The following is a 25,144-nucleotide window of genomic DNA, read 5'->3' as shown; positions in this document are numbered from 1 at the left end:
GTCCAGCGGGAAGACTTTTGCTGCTTAAATGATGAGTTTAAGTTTCCAGTGCGTGACCAGTGAGGTTAATTGTTACCCACATCTAGACCATCCTGTTCCACCAGCTCTCTGCTTATTATTCACTCAGACGTCGTCTCTGTACTCTGATGTGACCAAAGCAGTGAGTTACTCGTCAGGAAATCATTAGATGAAGAAAAAAAGGAGGAGGAGGAGAGATTTTTCATGGTGGATCAGAGTCTCTGTCAGTTACTCATTCACACTTTGTCTGAGCCGAGCTCTCCCTCTCTCTGCTTCGGTATTGAGGTCAAGCCGACTCTACTGGAATCTGGAGCAAATGCTAGAGCTGGATGTATGGACAGATCATAAGTAGGTCAGCCGAGAAGGGCAGACTAAGAAGGAGCGTGCAGCCACTAGAAGGGTTTTCTGAATGAGTGCGCTTCACTCACACAGTGGATCTCCCAGCTTTTGATAGCACCTGGGGCCATTGGTGCGGATTTAAAGTAAGGCTTTTTATAGCCATTATTAAATAACCATTACACAGGCTGACTCAGGTTCATGTTCCCCAGAGGATGAGCATCATACTGACCTTTCTCCAGTGCCATGATGGGGTTCACACTTGTGATTTTTAGTCAAATAAATTTGTATATAAAACATTTAGACACTAAATGTAAATCGGGGGATGCTTTCATCACTCAGATCACCTCCTGCACAACTTTTTAATCTTCTTGTTTATTTTTTATTTTTTGTTCCTGGATTTATTTTTGGCTCGTTTTGTGTTCTTTTAAATTTACATTTTCAGTTTCTGTTTCATTTTGTGAGTGATTTGTTTCTCTGTTTGCATTTTATATTTATGACTCTTTTATTGTTGTTATTAATATTTTGTTTTACTTTTTGGGGGATCTATTTGATTACTTTGCTGCTGTTTTTGTTTATTTTCAGTTATATTGTCACTTTGTTGCTATTTTATGTCGCTTTTGTTTATTTGTTTTTTAAAATATATCTGTGGATAATTTGTGTCTCTTTGTGGCTGTTTTGTCTTTTTCTGACGTGTCTTTTTTGTTTCTTAGCAGCTGTTTTCCATGTCTTTGTCTCTGTACATTTAGTTTTTCTTTTTGTAGCTGTTTGAGGATTGTTGTTGCCATTTTTCTGCATGTTTTTGTATCACAGTCACCTATTGGTACCTGTCATGGTGACCTATGTTTGTGTTTATTTGTGACATTTTACTTTTTAGGGGTGATTTTGTGTCTCTTTGTGGTTGTTTTGATCAGCTGTGGGTCCTTTTTCTTTATGTACATTTTTTTTGTTTTAATTGTTTTACATTTTTGTAAATCGACTTGTGGCTGTTTTTATCCATTTGTCTGAATCTTCTTCTTCTTCTTTTTGTGCATTGCTGTTTTGTGTCTGTCTTTGAGGTATTATACTATTTGTTGGGCTATGCTAACACTTTGTGGTCTTTAAGTCACTTTGTTTCTGTGATTTTTATTTTTTTGTGAATATTTTCTGCTACCTTTTGGGTAGTTTGTGCTCATTTATTGCTTTTTGTGTCTATTTGTTAATGTTTTCTGTATCATTGTAAAACATTTTGGTTTTTTTGGTCATTTTACATATGTTTGTAGCTTTTTTTGTGGTCTGTTGTAGTTCTTTGTATGTTGCTATATTTCCTGTTGGTAGTTTCCTGTTTTTGTTACTGCAGTTGGTCTTTATGGCTGTTTAATGCCACGTTAAAGTCATGTTTTTGTTTCGTTGTCGTCCATTTACATTTACATTTTGCGTTTTTTCCGCGCTTTCTTTATCTCTGGAGCTGTTCTGCTCTTATTTTTGTTGATTTGTGTGAGTGTGGCCATTCTTGTTTGCACTTTTGGGGCTCCTCCTCTACCGCACAACCCCATTGTCCAATTAGAAACCTTCATGAGAACCAGGTCAACACTTTGGCATTTTTGCATTTTGATTTACGTGATTGGACATCATCATCACTCACTTCTTTAAACTGTTTAAAGAGAGAAAGTTATCAAAATGTTTTGTTTGTGGTCCTTTGAAGATGGAGAGATGCGAGAGGGAAAAAAAACAGATCTCATTGTGTTCAGGAGAAAAGGATAATGTATGTGTAGTTTTAACACACGTGTACATCGTGACCTAAATTTGTTCTCTGCCAAGTATACAAACTGTCATTGTTTGTGTTACCATGACAATCAGCAATACTATGACTAGTTGCCACAGCTGTGCATGCCGACCCCAACCCTCATGCTTCTGCAACTGAAAAACACTAACGACACCAAATCAGTAAAGCAAAGCCAGCACATCACTTTTTTACTGGAAAGTTTGCTGCTCACAGAAATGTTAGTTTCTTAATAATTTTTGTTCGTTTGTGGGTTTCATTTATTTATTAGATTTTATTACATTTATAAAATGTTATTAGATTTAATTTATTAAAATTAATAAATACATTTGTTAAATTTTTAATAAAAAATAATGGGAATATAAATGTTTTAAAAATACAAGATATGTTCTAATCAAACAAATGAAACAAACAAACAACTAACTTAATATCCCAAGAGATTAAAGAAAATATTTTTCTCATTTTTGACTAATTGTAAACATTTGCACACAATCAACATAAATGACTGAAGAAATTGGGCTGAAAAACAATGTTGTGAGATTAACTTACGTAACACACTCATCTCTAATTCAACAGCAGGAAGTGTGTATCTCTGTCGACATGTATCCAGAACTTCACACTGGGGAATCTTGTATGTATTAAATAATTCATTCGTGGGCTTCTTGCCGGTGGCTTTCAAAAATGCCAAAGGAGTTGTTATTAGAAAAACTGCAATTAACAATGTTCTTCATCATGGTGAGTAAGAGTTACATTAACCATGAAGCTTTCTACTCAGTCCTGAGAGGAATAAACATCTAAACCAGAATTCACCGTAGTTCATCCAATAACTGTTATTTCACTCAAAACCACAAATGGCAATAGAGGATTAAAAAGAAAAAGTGGGCTTAATCCTTAGTGTCTAAATGAATGCTAAAACTAGGCTTTGCATCAATCCTTCTACAGTAATAGAACAACAAAGGTCCAGTGCCATGATGATAATCAGGTGGACAAAACAGTTAGCGGGATTCCTGCTTTGGAGAGTAGTCCACTCAGTAATTGTGATATTTTACTCAAAATCAAAAATTTCAATCTTATTTTATTGCTAGGAAAGTTAGACAATCATCTAAACAATAGGATTCATCCTCCTTAGAGGAACTAGAAAAACAAAGAGAATTAATAAAATCAGTAGGATTGATATGCTGGAGAATGTGAATGTCTAATCCATATTCAGTGCAATCCATTTAACAGTTGTAGAGATATTCCACTCAAAACCACAAATGTTAATCCAGGGGGGAGATACTGCTGGAGGAAAGATCAGAGAATCAACTCAGTCATTAGGATTCACCCTCTGGGGAACATGAACGTCTAAACCAGACTGTACAGCAATCCATCTACAGCATTAGTTCAACTGAAACAACAATAATCCTGTTCATGGTGGTCCTAGGAAAAAAAGGCAGTGGGAGGAAAAAAAAGTCAAGAAGATTCATCCTCTGAGGAGCGTGCATATCTAAAGCGCATTCAATTAAATTTTATTTATATAGCATCAAACCTTAGTTATGTCACTCAAACCCCAAAAGCCAGCAGGATTCATCCTCTGGGGGACTTGAATGTCTGAACCAGACTCTACGAAAATCCATTTATTAGATAGGTCACAAGACATTCAGTATTCACTTTCCAAGCGTACCTTTGTACAGCAGATGCTTTGACATCCAGGTGAGGCTGGTGATGTTTGACGAGGGAATGAAATGTGTGTTAAGAAGAGAAGGAGGTCGGAGAACTGCTGGAGGTGTTTAATTGTTTGAAAAACAAACACAACAGGTTTCAATGGAGAAAAAAGGCTTGCACAAAAACGGTAGAAACACATACACGACTCAAAAGCAAATGTTTAACTTTATAAATGTTTAATTGCTTTTCATGTAATTACACTCACACACCCACAGTATGAATAATACAGATGGATGTCAGCATGAGACCAACATGCTTACGTGCCAAATTGATTTTTCCAAGTCCTTTTTCTCTCTGCAGCAGCTTTTTACATTTTACATTCCAGTGAACACGATTCCTCCTATGATTCCTATTAGTCCTATCACAGTGACACTATTTGTTGATTATTGTCATACCAAATATAAAAAATGCTCTCAGCTTACTTGAGGTTTTCTGTCTTAATTACCCAATACAAAGAAAAAAGTAATTTTCTTATAGTCGACATGCATCCTAAAATTCCAGATATTTCCTTCAACAGTTGGTGGAGAGTTAAAAAACCTTATATTGGACTTGGAGTTGATTGTGTAACGCGCGTAATGTGGGATCTGTTTATCTGTGTGTATCTTTTTGCTTAGCTCTTTGGCTATGTAAAGAGAAAGATTATAGAAATTCAGCTACAGGCAGACCTTAAAAATATAAAATAACAGGCATAGCTCTATCACATTGGCACTATGTGGAGGTCGAACACTGGTTTATTTGAAAAGTTATCATGAACAGGAAAGAGAACATCAGCTGAGATTATTGTAAAAAGGAAGAAGTGCAAAAAAGTTGTCAAAGATCAAAAAATGGTAGCTTCAGAAACACAGACTCAGAGAACGGTTAGTGTCTTCTTCACCTGGTAGCGAGTGGTTGCTAGAGCTTGCTAGTTGTCACTTGTTTCATTCAGTCGTAAAGCACCAAAAACGTCCCTGTCATTGCTTTAGTCAAAAGCCAATACAAGTTGCTAACTTGTCTGCAAATGCTTGCCAACTTCTACTTTGAAAGCCACTCTGTTTCTGTTTTATTTATTTTTTTGCTGTTTGGTGAATAGTTGGTGATTAATTCCAGACAAGTCATCGTCTTCCAATGCATAAAAAATGCCACTGCAGCAATCCTCTGAGAGTCGAGTCGAAAGCACCTTTCAGCAACCATTAGCCAAACAGCTGGGGAATACATATTTTTGCCAGAGGGTTATTGGCCGGTCTCTTTACTTTGTTCTTTTGCAATAACTTGATTAGTTATTGAAGTTTTTCCCATAGAATAAATATAGTCATTTGATATCCCCACCTGGCTTTGGACTCTCCATTTTGAAGTCTCAGCAGTTGTTAGCACGTCGGCTGCTACCTTGAGATTTAGTTGGAGCCAGAAGTGGACATGGCTATTGGTACTGTAAGGTTGAAAAATGTAATGTCTGTCTGTGTGGCTTGACTCCCTTTTGGAACCAGCCTCAAATGGCCGTTAGTGGATGGGCAATGAACTGCATTTCTCTAACAAACGTGGAACTGTAACTGCTGCGTCTGTAAAATATGTTTTCTACTGTAAACTCAAAATTTGTTTCTGTTTCTCCCTATGGGTCAAAAAGATTTTGTATATTTAGATAGATTTAATAACAAGCTTAGCTAATTCTCTCACTTAAAGCTAACATTAATTTTCTCCTTTCTTTTGCTTACCAGCATCTTTAGATCTTGTAACCTGACCTTGGTGTCATCCGATGTTGCAAATGCAATGACCGATCTTCATCCTCGTAACTACACCCTTCACAATGGTCAGTTAATCGGCCCACTGATCTTACAGTCTGCCTCCAAACCCACCATCTCCCCTGTCCTCGACTGCCCCATCAGCAGCAGGGATGCATGTGATGGGCAGCGTCTCCCAGGCCAATGGGAGCCAAGATTTCTCTGTCCAACAAGAGGATGTAGCTGTTACCGTGACAATGTCTCTCCCTTCTCCTCCTCGTCCTCCATCGAGGTATGCTGACATAGAAGATAACCAGATGAAATCACCTGACATTCCTCCACCACCTCCCCCACCTCCTCCTCCCCTACTGCCTCTGCCAGCAGAGCTTGGACACTCTGCTGGTGGGCTGAAGAAGAAAAGGAGGGTGAGGAGTTTTTTCTGGAAAACTATTCCAGAGGAGCAGGTAGAGTTTCCTGCTTTACATCTGTCTTAGCACATTGTTTTACCATATATATTTTTAATATATATTACATTGTTTTGCTTGGCAAACGTAAATGATGACTCAAGCATGACTAAGCACCTCTCTGAAAACGCTTGAGTCCAAAGAGAAATCGAGCACTTTCATAAAACGGCTATTACATTACTAAAATCTGTGTCTCAGGTAAAGGGACGGCTCAACCTATGGACTCAAGGCCAAGTGAAGCAGAAATACGAGATTGACGCTCAGACTGTCGAAGAGCTGTTTGGCCAACATGACGGTCAATCAAAAACCCTGGCAACGCCTGCCAGGGGAGGGAAAACCAGCAGCTCATTTAGAGAGACCAAACAGGAGGTGTGTTTTTGATGCAGGGTTGCGTGTGCTGCTGTTTGTTGAAGGCATGGGAGATGGAGTGAAGTGTGTGTGACAGTTTCCACCAGGGCTTTGACCGCAGATTCATTCTCTCTCTCTCTCTCTCTCTCTCTCTCTCTCTCTCTCTCTCTCTCTCTCTCTCTCTCTCTCTCTCTCTCTCTCTCTCTCTCTCTCTCTCTCTCTCTCTCTCTCTCTCTCTCTCTCTCTCTCTCTCTCTCTCTCTCTCAGGTTTCCATTCTAGATGCTAAGCGAGGGATGAACATTGCAATTTTTCTCAAACAGTTCAAGAGGTAAATAATCTCACTTTGAGAGCATGATCACACACACACAACACACACAGTTCTTTAACCCAACACGAAAACACAGAGACAAAGACAAAATATGTTTTTATGTATTTGGTTGTTCATTGCTGCCTCTGTTTGAATTCCATGATAAGAAGCATCAGAGCATCGAACTGATAATTTCTGACTGAAAGTTATGTCAAGTGGATTAAATTATGATAGGCAAGCCTTTACTTTAAAGGTCACGGATTTGATTCCCAGAGAAAAGAAGAAAAGGTAAGTCATGAACAGGAATGCTAAATCCCGACAGTGTCGTCATGTCGGTGTCTGTTGAGAATAATGTGGGTATGACACAGCATGACTATGACAAAACGACTGTCAGACAGAGATGGGAATTTTATTAGCTGATGGAGTGTCACAAAGCGATGCTGTATTGTAGTGTGTTTCCTCACCCTCATCCTGAAGTGTTGAATAAACAAATGTGATGATGTGGGCAGGTTATACTTGACTGAATACTGACACACTACAGACATGTGACCATGTGTCAGATTAGAGGAAAAGACTGACGTGTACGGAGAGATTATACAACAAGGGACGCAAGAGATGAAGCGAGCAAAATGACAACAATCAAATTCAAGTTGACCAAAAAAAGAGATGTAAAATAATAACTTAATGGAATGTGAAGGTTCTCAGTCATCTGGGTCATCGTAGTCTAAGGAGCTTGAAAAGAAAAAGTGTCTGGACTTAAGCTTAGTTGAAGACGTTTTTTACCTCTCATCTGAGAAGCTTCTATCGTCTGTCCATCTGTATCTAAAGGACAAAGGTCACTCTTTTGAGGATATCAATGTTCAGATTTTGGACAGAGAAGACTGTTTGAAAGAGGAGTAAAAGAATTCATTTATGTCCACTGTGAGCGACCATCTTTGAACAGAGGCAAACTGTCTGCCATCAAACTGTCTGCCATCTATAATCCAGTTTTGAGATCCCTTCCCAGACGCCTTAACGCCCACTCACACCCTGGGCCATCTGACCTCAGGAAATCACATGATAGGGTGGGGCTAGGTTTCACAATGAGCTCACCCGAAACTCTGGCTGATTGTGACCCACACCCGCTTTCACACCTTGGCTCGTGTGATTAGGTAGAGGATCATTAGGTGGTCCATTGTCCCTCTTGGGGGGACACTCCCATAGGGCTTAATATCCGGGACCCTCCACCAATTGCTCTTAGAACTGAAGAAGCTTGTCAGATGAGAGGTGAAACGTCTTCAAGGAAACTTAAAGAAGTCCAGATGCTTTTCTTTCCAAACTCCTTAGAATAACTTAATGGATATAAACTGATCTTAAATTGACAAATGACAAACTGTCTAAACAAAGATTTAAATTCATAATGAAGAGATATAGAAGTGACAGAAAATGACTACAATGTCATTGATTATTGCAACAAAAAGATTTAAACTGGCAGCAAAGAGTTCCGAAATGGCGATAATTGGACAGAAATGGCTAAGAGATGCAAAATAGCAATAAGAAGAATTAAACCACTTGAGGAGATGGCTGCAAAAAGAAAAATGAGAATGGTGTAACCTTGTGACAAAGGGGCATAAAATGGCTGTGAGATACAATATCGTCACAAGGAGGTCAAATGGCTGAAAGTGAACTTAACTTGCATGAAGAGGTGCAAAGTGGCAATAAAGGGGTGTAAAATGGTTAAAAAGATGCAAAATAGGTACAAGGCAACTTATGTTAGCCATGAAAAGATACAAAATGAAGACTGAGAAACTAAAATTGATCACGAAGAGAAAAAACAGTGACGAAGGGAAACGAAATGAGAATACGAGGAAATGCAAAATTGTTACAAGCATACGTAATTTGATGACAAAAAGATGAAAATCTCTACAAGAGCGATTAAATAGACAATAAAGAGATACAAAATGGTGATGAAGAGGCATAAAGTGGCTACAAAGGGACATAAATTGAACAAAAAAAGCATACAAAATGGGACAAAACAACAAGAAAGTGATATCCTACATTCAAATCAAAGCACAGCGCTGCTCCAAGGAGACACAAAACAGCTCGGCTACACCGAGGTTGTGGTTTGTGTGTCCTTGAGCCTGATGTCTTAATCCTCTGTCGGAGGGTTGGTGGTCTTGTGCATCTCTTTCCTCAGGGAGCTGCTGTCTTGTAACCCATTCATGGTAAGGTCACCGCAATGCTGCTTGACAGAATTACTGCATTTATATTGTTGATAGATACGTATTCATGAAGCTTTAATGTAATTCAAAAAATGAAAAAGCTTCCTTTATCTAAACCTTCCTTCACCTTTTTTACATTTATACCTCACTGAGGATTTTACATCTTCACCACAGCTTAATATAGAGATAGGAAGTCATGTAAAAAGTGTCCACAAGGTGAGTAAGTTGGCTAAGCTTAGAGAATGTATTGAATGAATGTGCTGAATCATTCAGGTCACCATGTTAAGACTTAGTGCTTACCAAACACGCTGAGGGACATACAGGCATGTGGGAGACGGCGAGCAGGAATGTACAGCAACTATACCTGAAATCAATTAGAGAAGAATCTGGGTTGTATTGCATCATTTTATGTTCACGGTGTACAATATCCACAAAAACTCTGTCATTCAGTTTCAAATGAAGCTGAAGGTTTTGCAGCTGCTTTAACACTGAGCTAAAAGTACCCAAAAAGTTAGTTCTGTTCATCCGGATGTAACGTTTCCAGGTGGAGAAAAGTTTCGTCACTCATCAGGATTTCCTTACCTGGATGATTAACCATGCATCAAGACTTGGGTATAAGTACTTTTAACTTTTCCAACAACAAAGTAACAGTTTGGAGAAGTGGGAAGTAAAAGACACAGCCATCTGCTCCAGGAAATATTCTTTGGGATGACTGTGCAAAATGTTCGAGCTGCCCTGCACTTCTTTATACTTTTCTAAGGAAATGGGTTTTTTTTTAAAAAGTGCAGCGATTTATTAAAACGTGAGAAAGCATACATGGAAAACCAGTATATAAGACAAATCAGAGTTTGTACAGTTCAGATGAGCTTGAAAATCTATATTTAGCAGGATCACCTTTGTTCTTCAGCACAGCCTGAACTTTCTTAAACAGCATGTTTGTACTTTCTTTAAACAGTCTTCAGGAAGCCTGGAGAACTATTCCTGAAGGACATTCAAAGCTCTTCTTTGGATGTGTTTTTGTGTGGTTTTTTGCTTTGTTTGTTCTGTTCTCACACTGCTTCAGTAATGTTGAGATTTGGGCTCAGGGGAGGCCAGTCCATGACTGATACAATTTTATTGTGCAGGTCTAGGTATTGTCAAGGTGTTCTTTTACTGTAATTGACAATGTTTGGGATTATTCTGATGTTGAAAAATGAAGTCTTTGCCAATCAAATGCTTTCCAGACTGTATTGTGCAGTGTGTCAAAATCTGACTTTTCTTTGTTCATAGTTCTTCCATTTTAACAAGATCTCCAACACCATTTACTAAAATGCAGCCTTAAAACATGAAAGTCTCCACCAGGTTGTACAGACAACTGTAAAGACTCACTGTTAACCACCTGTATCTATTTCTTACGCTGTCCTTCCATGCTCTGCACATCTCTGATAAATCACTGCCGTAAATTTAAAGCCAACTTTTTTCAGACAGGTAAGAGAGCAGCGCAGACAATCATTAGCGTCACAGCGGATTCCATTGAATCATCACTTAATGTGTGACAAACAGCTCTCCGACCAACAACCCCCCCCCCCCCCCCCCACACACACACACACACCCACACACCCACACAGAAGGCCAACAAACCACAAATCCACTCTCAGATATCCTCAGCTGAGATTTTGACACATGTAAACAGCACTGACAGACTGTATTCAGACAACACTGTTACAAAAACACTAATTTTCTTTGTCATAAAATTAAGGAAACGAAAAAGTTCAAATGTGGGATTTTTGCTTTTCTCGTTTTTGGGCGTGTTGCTTAGAAAATCCCATTTTAAAAGTATGCAGTCCAGAGTATGTTACTAAAACTGTTGTTAATGCATCTGCAAACTCTGTGACATCATGTTGCATTTATAACCGAGTGTAACTTAAAAATATGCACAAGGAAGTTCTACTTGGTGGAATGGTCTGATAGAACATGCCTGTCCAGTTTATTCAGTTCACTCAGTCGAGAAACAGTTTTCATGAAAACTCTGACATCAGAATTTCAGTCTTTTTGTACTTGGCCTAACTGTGAGAGTGTGTTCTGTACTCATTGAAGCAAATTGAAGATTTTAGCAGAAAATACAAAAACTGAATATCAAATAGGAAAATCTTAAATTTATGGAATTCCTCATGACCTTGAAAGCAGCTTACTGCAGGTTTGTTTCAACTTTGCACAATAACTCTGTGCAAGAAAGTTTCTATCTCCTAACAACAGTACAATAAGTTACAAAATTTCCATTACAGTATTTATTTATGGAGTTTCTCACATAAATGTCGTGTCAGGCTAATTCCTGAATGACTATATAACATTGTTTCAATGTTGAAAATGAAATTATCATTTAAAAGCAAAAGGTTGGAGTTCACAAAGTGATGAAACTGTGTCTTAAATGATTTATTTTCTTGTTTTAATTTTAACCTGACAGAGTGAACTGAGCGTACCTTGTACGTGTGCAGATGGTAATTAAATCTCTGTGGGGGAAAAAAACCCCAGATCAGCTTAGTGTAATGTTATTTTGATGCCATTTTATTTCTTAATTTTAGCACAACGAGTGTTTTGTTTGTTTGTTTGTTTTTTATATCGCTGCTCACACTAAATTTAAACATCTTCTTCCTCCAGGTCCAATGAGACTATAGTAGATGAAATCTGCCATGGCAACAGTGAGGCTTTTGGGGTGGAGCGTCTGAGGGAACTGCTGAAACTGCTGCCAGAGTCTGAAGAGGTGACACACACACACACACACACACACACACACATTTTCATATTTTATTGAGGACATCCAATTGACATAATGCTTTCCCTAGCTGTTTACCCCAACTATCAAAAATGAATGCTTAATCCTAACCCTCAGCCTAAACCTTATCATAGCCTAACTGTAACCCTGACACTAAAGCCACATTTTAAGCCTCAAAAATGCTTTCAAACTTATGGGAATGCACATTTTCACCCAATAAGTGACTGCTGCACCACAAGTATAGTGGCATCTGATTCATCTTTTTGCTCTCATGAAGGTGAAGAAACTGAAGGCACACCGCGGCGAAGTCTCTCAGCTCTCATTGGCCGATTCCTTCATGTACCGGCTGATTCAGGTGCCCAGGTGAGCGCTGAACTTTTACTTAGTTATTCAGTTTTTATGCTGCGTCCAACTTTTACTGCATGTTTCAAAAATTAGAATTAAACCTTTATGATCTTTTTTTTTTTACATTTCCGATATTCATGCAAGATTGTCCATGTAAACAGTTTTACACTGAAAATACTTCCACTGTCTGTACAGTTTCACCATTTCATTCACTGAAATACTGCACCAAAAAAGTACATTTTTGTAGTACTTGTATACTTACAACATTAAACATAAATACTTTTACTGGCTGTATAGTGGTTACTTTGAATTTTTACATTGAAAACATGATGTACTGGTGTGAAACAGTGTTGGGCAAAAAGTGGTTTGTGTACCAGCTCTAGCTCTAAGTGAGGAAAAAATGTTTTTGTATCATTAAACAGGACCTTGTGACAGTTAACCGTGCTCACTCATAGTGACTCAGGAATCATAACCGTTAATGTGTCAATTTGTGCTCAACAAAACAAACAAATGTTAGTAAGTAGCTGCTGCTGGAGCTCTGGTAATGTGACATCTGCCTTCAGATCATTTCAAAAACATCAAGCTGAATCAATTACATGCCTGCAGCTCCCCCACACACCAATAACAACATCTCCTTAATGAGATACGCTAAAAATAGTCCCACAGTTCAAACTAATTGCCAGCTGCTGGTATATGGTTACTACTAGAGCATGTAAAGTAGTAGCATTAGCTGTATTTTGTGATGTGTACCAGCTTGGACGCAAAGTAAAAATGTATTAATTTATTTTCACCTCTCTCTCTCTGTCTGCAGTTACACAGTCCGCATTGAATCCATGCTCTTAAAGGAGGATTTTCCAGCAGCGTGCGAGGCCATGAAACGGGACATTAAGATCCTCCGCGCCGCCATCAAAGGTAGCACACTCGCAGCATCATTGGCACACGGATGAGCTGCTCTCTGCGTGCAGCCGCTGTTGGGAGCTCACACAGGCCACAGCTCTGTTTTCTCTTCTCTTACTTATTGTCTCAGTGTCAACGCATATCAGAGAAGGACCAGAACCAACACTGAATGTGTTACAATGTTTTATTCCTTACCACAAGCAAATGTGCTGCAGGAAGCAGGTAGAGTTTGTGTGGCCAGACTGCTTCTATCTCTGTTGTATGAACTGAAATTACTGAGAGAATTGCATGAACACCAACGATGGTGGTGGAGGTGTAAAAAGTTTTTAGAGCAAACTCATCAACCTTTTAAAATCAATTTTACATTTTTAAAAAAAGTAACATTTGACTCCTGACACTGGGATCAGGGCACTGAGGTAAAGTGGAGTTTGGTCAAATATACAATAAATAATACGTGTTAAAAGTTGCATAAAGCATGTTTATAGTTACACTCTGAGATGCAGCTCATTACTGCTGATGAACCCTATCTCTGTGTAACATTTGTTCTTTTTAAAAGCAAGTGTTCTCTCGTGTCTCGGCAATGAGCAAACAACAAAGAAATCACACCAACTCACATCCATCAAAAACATTAAAAACCTCCAGAAAAGTTATTTTGCTTGACTCCAAACATAAGGTTCGGTTTGGGGTCGTCATCAGTGATGACATCGATCTCAGAGGATTCATTTAGCTTCAGAATCACAGCGCAGAGGTATAACCAAGAAGCTTCTAGAAACACTTTCACAGATTTAGCAGATTCTTTAATGCATGAGTTGTGTTACAATGTCTCTGAATCAGTGAGCCGTTTGATTCAGAAGTTGTAAAAACTAACAGAATAAATAGAAGAGATCTGTGTATGAAACTCTGGAATATTTTTTAACCAAAAATAAAACAACAATAATAATAATAAAAAGATGAAAAGAAATAAAACACAATAAATCTGGACTGAATGCCACTTTGTCTGTCGTTGGTGCAGAGATACCTGCAGTAAAGCCTTCTCCTCCTCGTTTACACCCTCCACACAATACAGACTAACACCTTCAGTATTTTTAGCAGTGTGTGTGTGAACTTGATAACTGCCTGAACTGTTAACTACCCTTCCACATGCTAACACTGCATGTGATAATACAGCAAACCCAGCGGGATTTTAGCATCATAAGCTTGTTATGTTATCTGTATCTTTACTGCACAGGTTTTGTGTTTTGCATTCACCTCATTTCCCTGTGTTTTTTTTTTTCTCTTTACTCTCTTTTTACACAGTTATTTCCAGCAGGTGATGCTTTTGCATTAGTTTATCCTTTATGTACTGACACAAATAAAGACATCATCTCTTTTACTTTGTCTCCGTCCTCCAGAATTAATGTGTTGCGAGGAGCTCCATGCTGTTCTCCACCTGGTGCTGCAGGCCGGAAACATCCTTAATGCTGTGAGTAGGAAAAAAAACATTGTACAGCATCAATGAATAATTAGATGAGGGAGAAAAAAGTGGATAGATGGTGGAAGAAGAAAAAGAAATACAAGATGGAAGAACAGGCAACAAAAGGCTTTTTAGTTTACACTCTTTGTTTCCATGACAGTAATTTAATATTAGAATTCTGGTTTATTTCCTTTTTCTGTACATAACCTAAAACTTTGCATGGACACTTTTTTTTTAGAGTGTCTCAAGATGAAAAGGTGAGCTGCAAATTAAAAAAGAGATGCTAAGACGACATTAAAACAAAACAATGTTTTCATAGAACTTCTCTACCTTCTTATAATCAGACGTAATATACTCTTTTTAAAAACGCTCACATATATTAATACGAGTGTCAAGTGGTCACTGGAGGCTGGCTCCAAAATTGAGTCAGTCCCAAAAAAACTCTCATGTTTAAATGTTCAACTTTAGATCAGAATTAATCATGTTTACTGTGTGCTACAAATAGATTTGGGTTCATATGTACAGTTTTAACCATGAGATTAACTGTAACTTTGGCTACGTTCACACTGCAGGTCTTAATGCTCAATTCCGATTTTTTTGATCAAATCTGGATCTAAACAAAATTTTATGCATAAAACAGGTTGGTGCACTAAATTAAGCAGCCTCCAAAGAGGATATTTAAATCAAGTTATTAATTTTGAACGGCATGGAAATAACGATATGACCAACACATTAATTAATAAAATCAGAGCATGCTGTATGTATATGTAGGTGTAATTAAAGGTGAAAGAAAATTAGATCCCAAATAACTGCAAATTCATTCATGAGCGTAAAAAGCTGCATTTATCAATGTAAAAAACCCAAAACAAGCTGTTTCTTGAACTGATTGATGATTTCAACAACAACAACAAATATATGTAAATGTAATGAAAATTTTCTTTGTTCAAACAAAGTCAGTTATTAATTAGACAATAAATGACAAGATATCAAAATAGTATCTGTAAAGTGTGACTGACAGGAAACTGCACAACGACGAGTGCTCTGCAAAAATGTGGAGACCAAAGAAACTGGAAACAAAAACAGACATTTTAACCAACATTGTTTTGTAAGTAAATCAACATTTCACTGTATAACAACGAGAATATATGCCCACATGCTATGCCTTCTAATAATACTGCCTAAGGGAAGTATGTACATGTAAATGGAACAGTGCTGGATGCTACACACACTAGTGTAGAGATGAGTCCCATGTCAGAGGCAACAAAGTGGGCATTAGTGACAATGTGGTCTGAGCAACAATGATGGAGACCAAAGGAAAGTCAAAACTAAATCACATTTTAATCAACTGTCCCTCAGTGACATTTATTTCAGTTTAATGAATTCTGCAGAGACGCCCTCAAAAAATAAAAGTCCAGCATAGAGCGGCTGAGTGAATGTGGTCTGGACTCTGTGGAGGAGAGTCATGGTTTCAGAGACGCTGTAGAAAGACAGAATACCTGCTCTGTGATCCAGGTACACTGCTACTCTGGAGGACCGAGGACCTGAGAGCTCAGTTTGGACTTTGTTGTGCAGAAATATATAACTGTTGTTGTCGCAACGTAATCCCCAAGATTTATTATTTGCTCCAATAGCACATTCAGTTGACTCTCCCTCTCTGCTGATATTCTTGTATGTGACTGCTATAAAAACTGCTTTTCCTCTCCACTCCACCTCCCAGTAACAACGTCCAGTCAGACTCTCTCTACTCAGGACCTGACTCCAAAATGTGAATCTGTCTGGATGATCAGAATAAGACTGTTGTTGTTTCAGAAATCTTGCTTTTCTGTTCCCCTCAGATAATAAAAGATATCTAAATGCTGTGTTTGGATCCAGTGTGATTTGACGTGAATATTTTAAGAATCCAGCTCTGGTCTTTGGCTCTGCTGGTGACAGTAAAACATCCTCTTCAGTGACTGTCAGTGAGATGTTTGTCCATTCCTCTCTCAGAATGTCCTGTAGTTTATCTCTGGTCTCTGACACAGCTGCTGTCACATCCTCAAAGTAGCTCAGAGGACGAATATTGATGCTGGATGAGTGTGTAGACTCACTGAGTGCTGACAGTGAGGGGTAGTTGTGTAGAAACTGGTTGTGATCCTCTGTGTGTGAGAGCTGCTCCAGCTCGCCGTCTTTCCTCTTCAGCTCAGCGATCTCCTGCTCCAGCTTCTCCTGAAGCTCTTTGACTCGACTCACTTCAGTTTCCTGCTGGGATCTGACCTGCTGCTTCACATCAGAGCTTCTTTTCTGGATGAGACGGATCAGCTCAGTGAACATCTTCTCACTGTCCTCCACTGCTTTATCAGCAGAGCCATTGATGGCCTCCACCTCCTGTTGAAGCAGCTTCACATCTTTCTCTCGCTCCTGGATTCTCTCCTGGATGTTTAGTCGTCTCACCTCGAGCTCCTTCTGCTTCTCAGTCCTTTCTGCTGCAGCTGGGACTGTTTCATGGCCTTTATGTTCATCCATTGTGCAGAGATAACAGATACTCTGCTGATCAGTACGACAGAAAATCTTCATCACCTCATCATGACGAGAGCAGATGTTCTCCTGGAGCTTCACAGACGTTTTAACAAGCGTATGCTTTCTAAAAGTTTGAGATTCATAGTGAGGTTGGAGGTGTTTCTCACAGTAAGAGGCCAGACAGACTAAACAGGACTTGATGGCTTTCAGCTTCCTCCCAGTGCAGAAATCACAGGCCACATCTTCAGGTCCAGCATAGCAGTGATCAGCTGGAGCAGCTTGGAGTCCAGTCTTCTTCAGCTGCTCCACTAAAGCTGCTAACATGATGTTTTTAACCAGGACAGGCCTCGGTGTGAAAGTCTTCCTGCACTGAGGACAGCTCCAGATTTTCTTCTTCTCTTCCTCTTTGTCCCATAAAGTGTTAATACAGTTCATGCAGTAGCTGTGTCCACAGGTTGTAGTCACTGGATCCTTCAGTAGATCCAAACAGATGGAACAAGAGAAGGTTTCTTGGTCCAGCTGAACTCCTTTCTGTGCCATTTCTCCTCTCAGTGTCAGTGACTGTGTGAGTTTCTCTAATACTGATGCAATACAGGAAAAGATTTGGGTGTTTTTCAGAAACAGGAAGTGGGAGCGGTTATGAGGCCTTGACTTGTTCCAAGAGGAGGAGTGGTTTCAAGCAGACCGCGTGTGGTCATTTTTCACACAGCAGAGCACATTTAAAAATATTTGTCTGTGTTAAATTGTTCGGAGGTTGATAGTACCTCAACAACTCTGCTTTTGAGGTACTACTTTTATTTCTGACGGTTTAGATTGCTAGTTTGAGCAGAAGTTGTATTTTAGTGTTAGATACTAAGATTGTGTAAATAAGCTGTCATTTAAAATCTCAGGGTCTGAATGCATGAGCTCATTTGACTGTGATGACACAATGATTGCAGAAAAAGTGTATTTATTTTCATTTAATTGATAAATGTTTAACAGAGTGAGCTGATAATTGGGCGATACATGTTAGGTGTACAGTCAAACTGGAGACTTGCTGTCTCTACTCTCTCTTATCAGGTAGACTATGGAGACCAACTGCTTTGTGGGAAATGTAATTTTATTGCTTCAGATTCTGTTGTTCAAGCCTTTGAATGTTCACCACTATGCGTTTAATTTCTGTTCTATGTGCGTTGCAGGGAGGTTATGCAGGAAACGCAGTAGGCTTCAAGCTGTCGTCCCTCCTGTCTCTGGCTGACACCAAAGCTAACAAACCAGGCATGAACCTGCTGCACTTTGTCGCTCTGGTGAGTAACATCATTGTTCGTTTCATTTTTACTCATACGCCAATGTGGCTGAAGACACAAAAACAGTTAAAATGCTCTTTGGTTGTAAGGCACCATTGGTGAATGAGATTCATCTGAATTTGCTCAAGGTTCTGGATGTAGTCGGCTGTGCTGGTTGGCACTCTGCTGAAACATTGGCAGGAGGTCAGGGACACTTCTTCTGGATGGGTAGGCTGGGGATGTGGTACCCCTTTTTTTTAGGAAGGAAGACCACAGGATGTATTTTTATGGGGAATCACACCTTTAGAGTTTCCAGGGAAGAGCTATGCTATGATGTGGTTGTCATCCTGCTGTTGCTTTGGGTGTTTGCCATTGTTACAGGCTATTTGGTACCTGGACAACTGCAACCAGAGCTTGGTTCACATTACAGTCAATAAGTCATACTTATTCCTGGAGAGTGGTGGACTTCACCACTGCTGGTTTTGTACCGACTCTTTCAGATCTGGTGGTCTCAGAAACACGTCTCTCCTTTTTGCAGATGATGCAATCCTTTTTTTGATTAATCTAGTAATGAAATCAGCTCTTGAGACAGTAGGAGTTTGAAGCAGAGTGTGAAGTGGTTACAATGAAAAGTAGCAGATCCACGTCTTGGGCCGTGGTACACCAGAAAACAGTTTGAGTGGTGAAGAGAGACCTGAAGCTGAAGGGGAAGCTGTTGAGTAACTAGTCAGTATAAATTCGAACCCTCAGAATAAAATTGCAGATACAACAGATGGAAATTAATTTATTCTGACGGGTTGTTGGTTCAGCTTCAGAGAGTGTGATGCTCAGAAGTTCAGGAGGGGCTCAGAATAGAGCTCTAGGCAAGTCCTACTGGTAGAAGGTCTTAACATGCTGGTGAGATTATGTCTTTAAGGTGGTTTCATGCAATGTCTACCAGAAGGGGACCCTGGGGCAGAGAATGGGTCTCTTTATGTGGATTGAGAGCACCTCTGTACCACCAAAATGAGCAAGAGGAGGTAGCTGGAGAGAGGGGGTCTCATGATTGGATGGATGAAGCATCTTTGATATTTTTTGCCCCTTTGCATCATTTCACATATCTTTGTGGTTATTGTTTGATGTTGCAGATGGTTTCCATTTCTTCATTAAATTTATGGGGTGATTCTGACCTCTGCCCTGTTGGCTCCTCGTCCATCTGTGTGCTTTTGGTGTTTCACTGTCTGTGTGGATCAGTTAGTTTAGCTCTTTAAACAGAGTGATGTGTGAGAGCTGTATGAATGTTGAGTTTAATGTCTCTAAAACCTAAATGTTAAACCTTTGGGAGCTTAAAAACAAATGAACATTAGATTTTTTTCTCATGTTTTGTTGTTTTGTTTTTCTATAGGAAGCCCAGAAAAAAGATGAGAAGCTCTTGGAGTTTCCTCTCAAGCTGAGTCACATCCAGGCTGCAGCCAGGTCAGACATCACTTCATATTATTCACATATTAAATATTACAGTTGTCCATATACACCACTACATTTCTCCATCAACCTGTTTGGTGGGGATTTATTTATTATACTCCTTCTTTCCATCATCTTATTACATCTCTAAAGAATCTGAGTGAACACCGCCCCCTGCTGATTTCTTTTCAGTCCTTCACTTGATACTTAAATTACACCAGACACAAAATTAATAAAACCAAAGCAGAAATGAGGCTAAATGGATTTGTGTTTTCCTTCCTTTGGTAGGATCTCATTGGAAACATTGGACGCTGAGCTGCATTTGCTGACATCTCGCACACACTCAGTGGAGGAGAGCATCCAGAGAGACACAGAGCTGCTCCAGCAACTGGACAGCTTTCTGCAGGTAACACACATAGCAGTATTTTAGTTTTATATAATCTTTAAATAAGTGTGTACTTTTAAAAAGTAATTTTGTGCCTATTCATGTTTGTGTTTTTATGTTTTTGTCTCAGCATGCCACATCATCTCTCTGCTCACTCCGCGGCAGTCGGCAACAGCTAAAGAGGGAAGGCAGCGAGCTGATCGACTTTTTCTGTGAGGACAGAGACACTTTCAGGCTGGACGACTGTTTCAGCATCTTCCACACCTTCTGCTTTAGGTTCACCAATGCTGTCAAGGTACAACTATGAATGCAAATCCATTACACGAGCTATACAACAATCCACACAAGATCCAGTAGATGTGGTTAAAACTGTTGGTATACTTCAACTGATACGTTAGTCTTTATCCCATATGTAATCACGCTTCTGATTTACAGTGTAACATATTATTTTCTGAATCCAACACCTTCCGTTTTGTGTGATTGGCAACAATGTCACCATTGTTGGCTTTTTGGCTCAAGTGTGTCTCCATTGCCTCCGAGTAGGTTGAATTCCCAAACCCCTCTCTCACGATGAGCTGTTGACAGAGACACAAATACCAGATCATAAATCAGGCATAAGAGGAGAAGTTGTATTTAAGGCCCAAGGGTTCACAGTTTGTTTTAGGTTTTTGTTTTGTTTGCTTTAGTTTGTTGCATTTGTATGCTGACGGTGTCAGTAATGCTGTATTAATCGGAATTACCTTATTTAAAAAAATAAACTGCTCTGTAAAGTTTATGTTTGGCCAAAAACCAACTTAGCAACAGTGATATTAGATAAATGCAGTAAATGTTCTGAATAAGCTTTTAAAACAAAATCAAGAAAAGTGTGTATCAGGATCTGATGCACACAGGAATTTTTTCCAACATGTGTAATATCTGTAGGCTATGCAGGACCAGAAGAGTCACGTGCATCAGGAAAATAACTTCTCTTTCTCTTTTTGAAGGAGAACATGGAGAGGGAGGCGAAGGAGGCAGCGCGTCGTCAGCGAATACAAGAGCTGGAGGAGAAGAAGAGGCACTCCTGGGCTGGAGGAGAAAAGGTAGGATGACATATGCAGACACTGTAAAACAAAGACAATCAAGGATGTCTAATGATGATCGACTCTGTGTTCCTGTTGTAGGTGGATGGAGTCTTTGGGCTGCGCTGCCACAGTGAGCTTGACATGTCCACTGCTTTGTCACGGCATGACGAGGCCGGACTGTTGATGGAGCTCCTGACCCCTAGGTCCCACCCTCGCTCACCAGTGAACAACTCCCACAGTCCTCTGGGACGTGCTGTGAGCTTACGTCGTTCCCGAAAGTCTCCATCCTGCTCACCATCTATTGCTGCTGAGCGGGAACTAAGCACTTTCCTGGAAAAGGCGACTGATCGCAAAAACATTCAGCAAAGAGACAAAGGGAGCAGTTTTCCATCTCTCTCAAGTCCAGGATTCCCAGTGACCACCCAGACAGCACCACAAAACCCCTCATCACCTTCCAAGAGGAGTCCAAAAAACAAAAACCATGCAACTGCCACTTACCTCAGCCAAAATGCTACCCAGACTTGTGCAAAGGCCACTAATCCTGCAAATGAACTTGCAGTCAAACCTACCTCTGACTCAAACCAGCAATCTGAACACAACAACAACAGCAGCAGTGATCAACCTGGCATGGGTTTAACCAGCCATGCAACACTTAAGACAAGCAAAACAAAAGATGTTGAACAGGTTTTAACTCAGCAGACTGACTGCACTGATAAGAGGTTTCAACAGAGCACCACTGCTACAGGAAACATGGTGGTGGTTTTAGAGAAATGCACATTGGTACCAGAGCTAAAAGTGTTTGGCAGTGGCGACACCCTCACAAGCCATAGTGAAAACAGAGCTGTTGGTCTTCATCAAGATGATGTGACAATCACAGATTTGGAAGAAGAGAAAGGGGACAAATCGCAAGTTGGTAAGGTGCAGAATAATGGCCAACTGATTGTAAATCCAAAACAATCTGATGAGCAAGTCGGTGAGCTAAGCTCTTCTTCAACATCAAGAGAGGACGATGAGGGGCAAGAGGATAAGGTAGTTGTATGGTGTGTGACAGGTGTGTGCGAGGCTACAAGTGACACACAAAGCACCTATGCAGAAACTGAAAAAGATCAGCATAAGGGTGATAACCAAGGAGGAAACAAACAAACTTCCTCCACTCTAGCCAATGACATGCCTTCAGAACCTCAACCAGCCAATGAAAAACCAGTGCCTGTACCCATCAGCAGCCAACCGGTGCCTGTCTCCCGCTGTGAGGACACATCACTGCTTGTTTCTTCCTCTGTGTGGCGCCCGAAAGAAAATCCATCAGCTAATGTAGTACCTGCCCTCACAGCAGATGCTTCTGAGAAAGATAAAGAACTGGAGGAACAGGAAGAAGCAGAAGTGTCCACCAACAGGAACAGTGATGGAGTGACCGTCTCAAAACAATCAACAGAAGAGAAAAGCAAAAACAACATGGCTTCTAAAGACTCAACCAGTAAAACTGCAAAAGCAGCTTCTTCAACCAAAGTAAAAGCAGAACCAGCAACTCCATCTAAACTACCCAACAAGAGCCTTCCTACGTCTAAAGTCCAAACTAATGGGAAGAAACCTTCTACCCCGAACACCATCTCTGCATCTGGCAAATCCAAATCTATCCGGACCCTCACAACCTCTGAGAACAAGGACATGAGGCGGGTTGTGCCAATATCCAGGACCAACAGAAGCCCATCCCGAATCAAACATACAGAGAAGTCACAAGCGCAGAATCGAGGCTCCTCCAGCACCGCAGTGCCCACCAGTCTGACTCCCTCAAAACGAAGCAGTGCTTCCCCTCGACGAGTAGCGAGGCCTGCAAATGCTCCTTCATCCCGACAATCTAGGATCCCCAAGACTTTGGATCCAAAGGACTCAAACGATCAGAATGTTTCAGGTACTCAGCCATCTGCCCGAGAACAGAACAAGGACTTTCAAGGAAAGCTGTCCAGTCAAAAGCCCTTAATGAAACCTAAAGCCCAGCAGGAGGAGAAGATCTGTCGCTCCACACTGCGGGCACTCTCTCAGGGTGGAAGAAGTGGAGGAGGAGGCAGCGTCAGTGCTCCTGCCACTCCTTTGCGCAAAGCCACTAGCTCTTCATCATCTGTGCTTCCGGGTTTTGCACGGAGCACAGCCTCTTCTTCTTTCAGACGTACTCACACCAACCTTGCTGTTCCTGCTGCTTCTCACTCCCCCAACATTGGGTCAGACCCCTCCCCCAAATCTTCTCCCAAGTCCTCCTCCTTTGTTACCCCATCCAGCACCTCCTTGCCTATTACGCGATCAAGATCACTAAGAGTCCATGCCTCAGCAGGTTCCTCAGATGTCCAAAAACTCTCACCCTCCTCACAGAGGAAGTCTCAGAGCGTCAAATCATCTCCTCGTGCATCGCGCCACGACTTGCTGGCTCCCCCTAAAGGCCATAGACGGAATGACAGTGACAGCGACAAGTCCACTCATTCTCAGGACTCGGTCTTGCCCACAAGGCCACGTTGGAGATAAGCTCTTGGTTGTTTTGGGGGGTTTTTTCAACAAGGAATTTGGAGAATTTTTTCCTAATCACTCCTCCTTCAGGAAAGTCAGGAGATACACTCCATTATGAAATGCTGATACCTTTTAAAATGTTCAAGTTTAATTTGAGTAACAAAGGAAGATGCAATCCAATGTGCAACAATGAGATTGTCTCGTATGGATTTAAATCTTGTTTGTTACCTTGTTTGTTTGTTATTACAAGGTTTAAGTGCATAGGAGCTGAAAAGTTCACTACGTTTTCTTTGTACTATATTGTCCTTGTAATGTACTTTAAACAACCACAGAGGGAAAAAACAACTTTTTTTCAAGGTATTTTTTTATTCTTTCTAAATCTATTGATTAATTGAGAGTACATTCCAAGATTAATGACAGTAATGACCTCTCCTCACGACCTCAGGAAAGGCGATGTCTTATCAGAAATCACAGACCTTTTTGTTTTGGTCAGAGTGAAGCTCTGAGATCTCTGAATGAGTCAAGGAATGACTACAGCCTGTGACATCGCTAACAAGCTTTCAGTCAAAACCACACTAACACTAGCAGTTCTGAATTCATTGGTGGCCGTAGCCAAGACTTGATCTCTCCTATTAGGCCTACAGACACTTGAGTCAGTCTGTCCGTTAATCCACAGACTAAAGACTATGAGAGTAAGGGGTACACCTTATTGTATGAAAGAAACTATTACAACCAACATGCAAACTGCAAATTTAAACACTGAATTGAAAAGAGAGGCGCTAAAAGAGGCAAACGGAGTGAATAAAATCTAATTTTATTTTATTTATCCCCCTTTGATTTATTCCTGTGGTACTTTTTTTCTTTTTTGAAAGAGAAATAAATATCTGCAGCTATAAAGATGTACATTTTTTGAGTATCCTGAAAATTCTGCAGTTTTAAAGGTCATGTGACTGAATGCCTTTTCGATTCACAAGCACCTTTAACTGCACTAACCGTGCTGAAGAATCTCTTTAATCCAGGCTGGACTAAAATAGAAATAATAATATTACTACAATACTAATTGTGTTTTTATAAAGCCTGGTATAATTAATCTTTGAGAGCAGTGGCGTCTTTTTTTAAAAAACAGTGATCAGTTTAAACAAGGAGATAACTCTGATTAAAAACAGACACTGTCTGACTCCCTTGAAAAATTTAAGTTGTTTTCATATGAGGATATTTTTATGTTTATCTGTCTTTATTTATGTATGTATGTATGTAATGTTTCCCCACTAATTAATAAAGTATTGTTCCTCAGTCACTCTGCGCACTTCATTCAAAGACTGTATTGCACTTTTTCCTGCCTGAAGACAATGTTTTAATTGAAATGGACTGAAATATCTTGCTTCAAGTGGATGAATGTCTGGAATCATTCACTTTAAAACCAAGCACATTTGAAACTATATACACATTTCCTATTCTTAGAGCTGCATTTTGTATCTAATCTTGAGCAGAACGTCTATGTGTCTGCATCTCTCATTAATTCTGGTCTTGTCTCAAATTTAAAATGGAGAAACTAAAACAATCGAGACCATCATCAATCTCAAAATCATCCATTTTTATAGTTTTTAGAGTTCAGGAAACACGCACAAATGTGTTACTGCTGCAGAAAACCTAGAAGCAGTGAGTTATGTAACAGAACGCTGAATCTAAAGTAACTGTAGTGATTTGTGTAGAGGAAAA

The 25,144-nt window shown here is 39.9% G+C and overlaps 2 protein-coding genes across 3 annotated transcripts in view; one reads left to right on the top strand and one right to left on the bottom strand.

Moving 5' to 3' along the window:
* LOC134624642 (FH2 domain-containing protein 1-like) overlaps nucleotides 1–24,890 on the top strand; it is a 33,701-nt gene extending 8,811 nt beyond the window's left edge. Inside the window, exons 2-14 of one of the 2 annotated variants that reach the window (XM_063469662.1) lie at nucleotides 5,512–5,939; nucleotides 6,177–6,347; nucleotides 6,594–6,655; nucleotides 11,473–11,575; nucleotides 11,865–11,950; nucleotides 12,744–12,844; nucleotides 14,221–14,291; nucleotides 17,957–18,064; nucleotides 19,428–19,498; nucleotides 19,772–19,889; nucleotides 19,999–20,163; nucleotides 20,852–20,947; nucleotides 21,029–24,890. In XM_063469662.1, the coding sequence (XP_063325732.1) occupies nucleotides 5,688–5,939; nucleotides 6,177–6,347; nucleotides 6,594–6,655; nucleotides 11,473–11,575; nucleotides 11,865–11,950; nucleotides 12,744–12,844; nucleotides 14,221–14,291; nucleotides 17,957–18,064; nucleotides 19,428–19,498; nucleotides 19,772–19,889; nucleotides 19,999–20,163; nucleotides 20,852–20,947; nucleotides 21,029–23,443 (3,819 nt within the window). In that variant the 5' untranslated portion in view covers nucleotides 5,512–5,687 and the 3' untranslated portion in view covers nucleotides 23,444–24,890. Of the gene's footprint in view, nucleotides 1–5,511; nucleotides 5,979–6,176; nucleotides 6,348–6,593; nucleotides 6,656–11,472; nucleotides 11,576–11,864; nucleotides 11,951–12,743; nucleotides 12,845–14,220; nucleotides 14,292–17,956; nucleotides 18,065–19,427; nucleotides 19,499–19,771; nucleotides 19,890–19,998; nucleotides 20,164–20,851; nucleotides 20,948–21,028 lie in introns of both variants that reach the window. The other variant, XM_063469661.1, reaches the window with a different exon arrangement.
* Nucleotides 15,086–17,550, bottom strand: LOC134624643 (tripartite motif-containing protein 16-like). Its single transcript, XM_063469663.1, has one exon. It carries the CDS (start codon nucleotides 17,316–17,318, stop codon nucleotides 15,645–15,647), a length of 1,674 nt encoding a protein of 557 aa, XP_063325733.1. The 5' UTR covers nucleotides 17,319–17,550; the 3' UTR covers nucleotides 15,086–15,644.
* Nucleotides 24,891–25,144: the final 254 nt, after the last annotated feature.

Source organism: Pelmatolapia mariae, linkage group LG3_W (assembly GCF_036321145.2).
Source record: "Pelmatolapia mariae isolate MD_Pm_ZW linkage group LG3_W, Pm_UMD_F_2, whole genome shotgun sequence".
Lineage (NCBI taxonomy): Eukaryota > Metazoa > Chordata > Actinopteri > Cichliformes > Cichlidae > Pelmatolapia > Pelmatolapia mariae.
Note: the sequence above shows the minus strand (reverse complement) of the source record. Positions and strands in the feature narration are given on the sequence as shown.

Coding starts and splice junctions, on each gene's coding strand:
- LOC134624643 (XM_063469663.1), bottom strand. CDS start 17,318: ATGGCACAGAAAGGAGTTCAGCTGGACCAAGAAACCTTCTCTTGTTCC.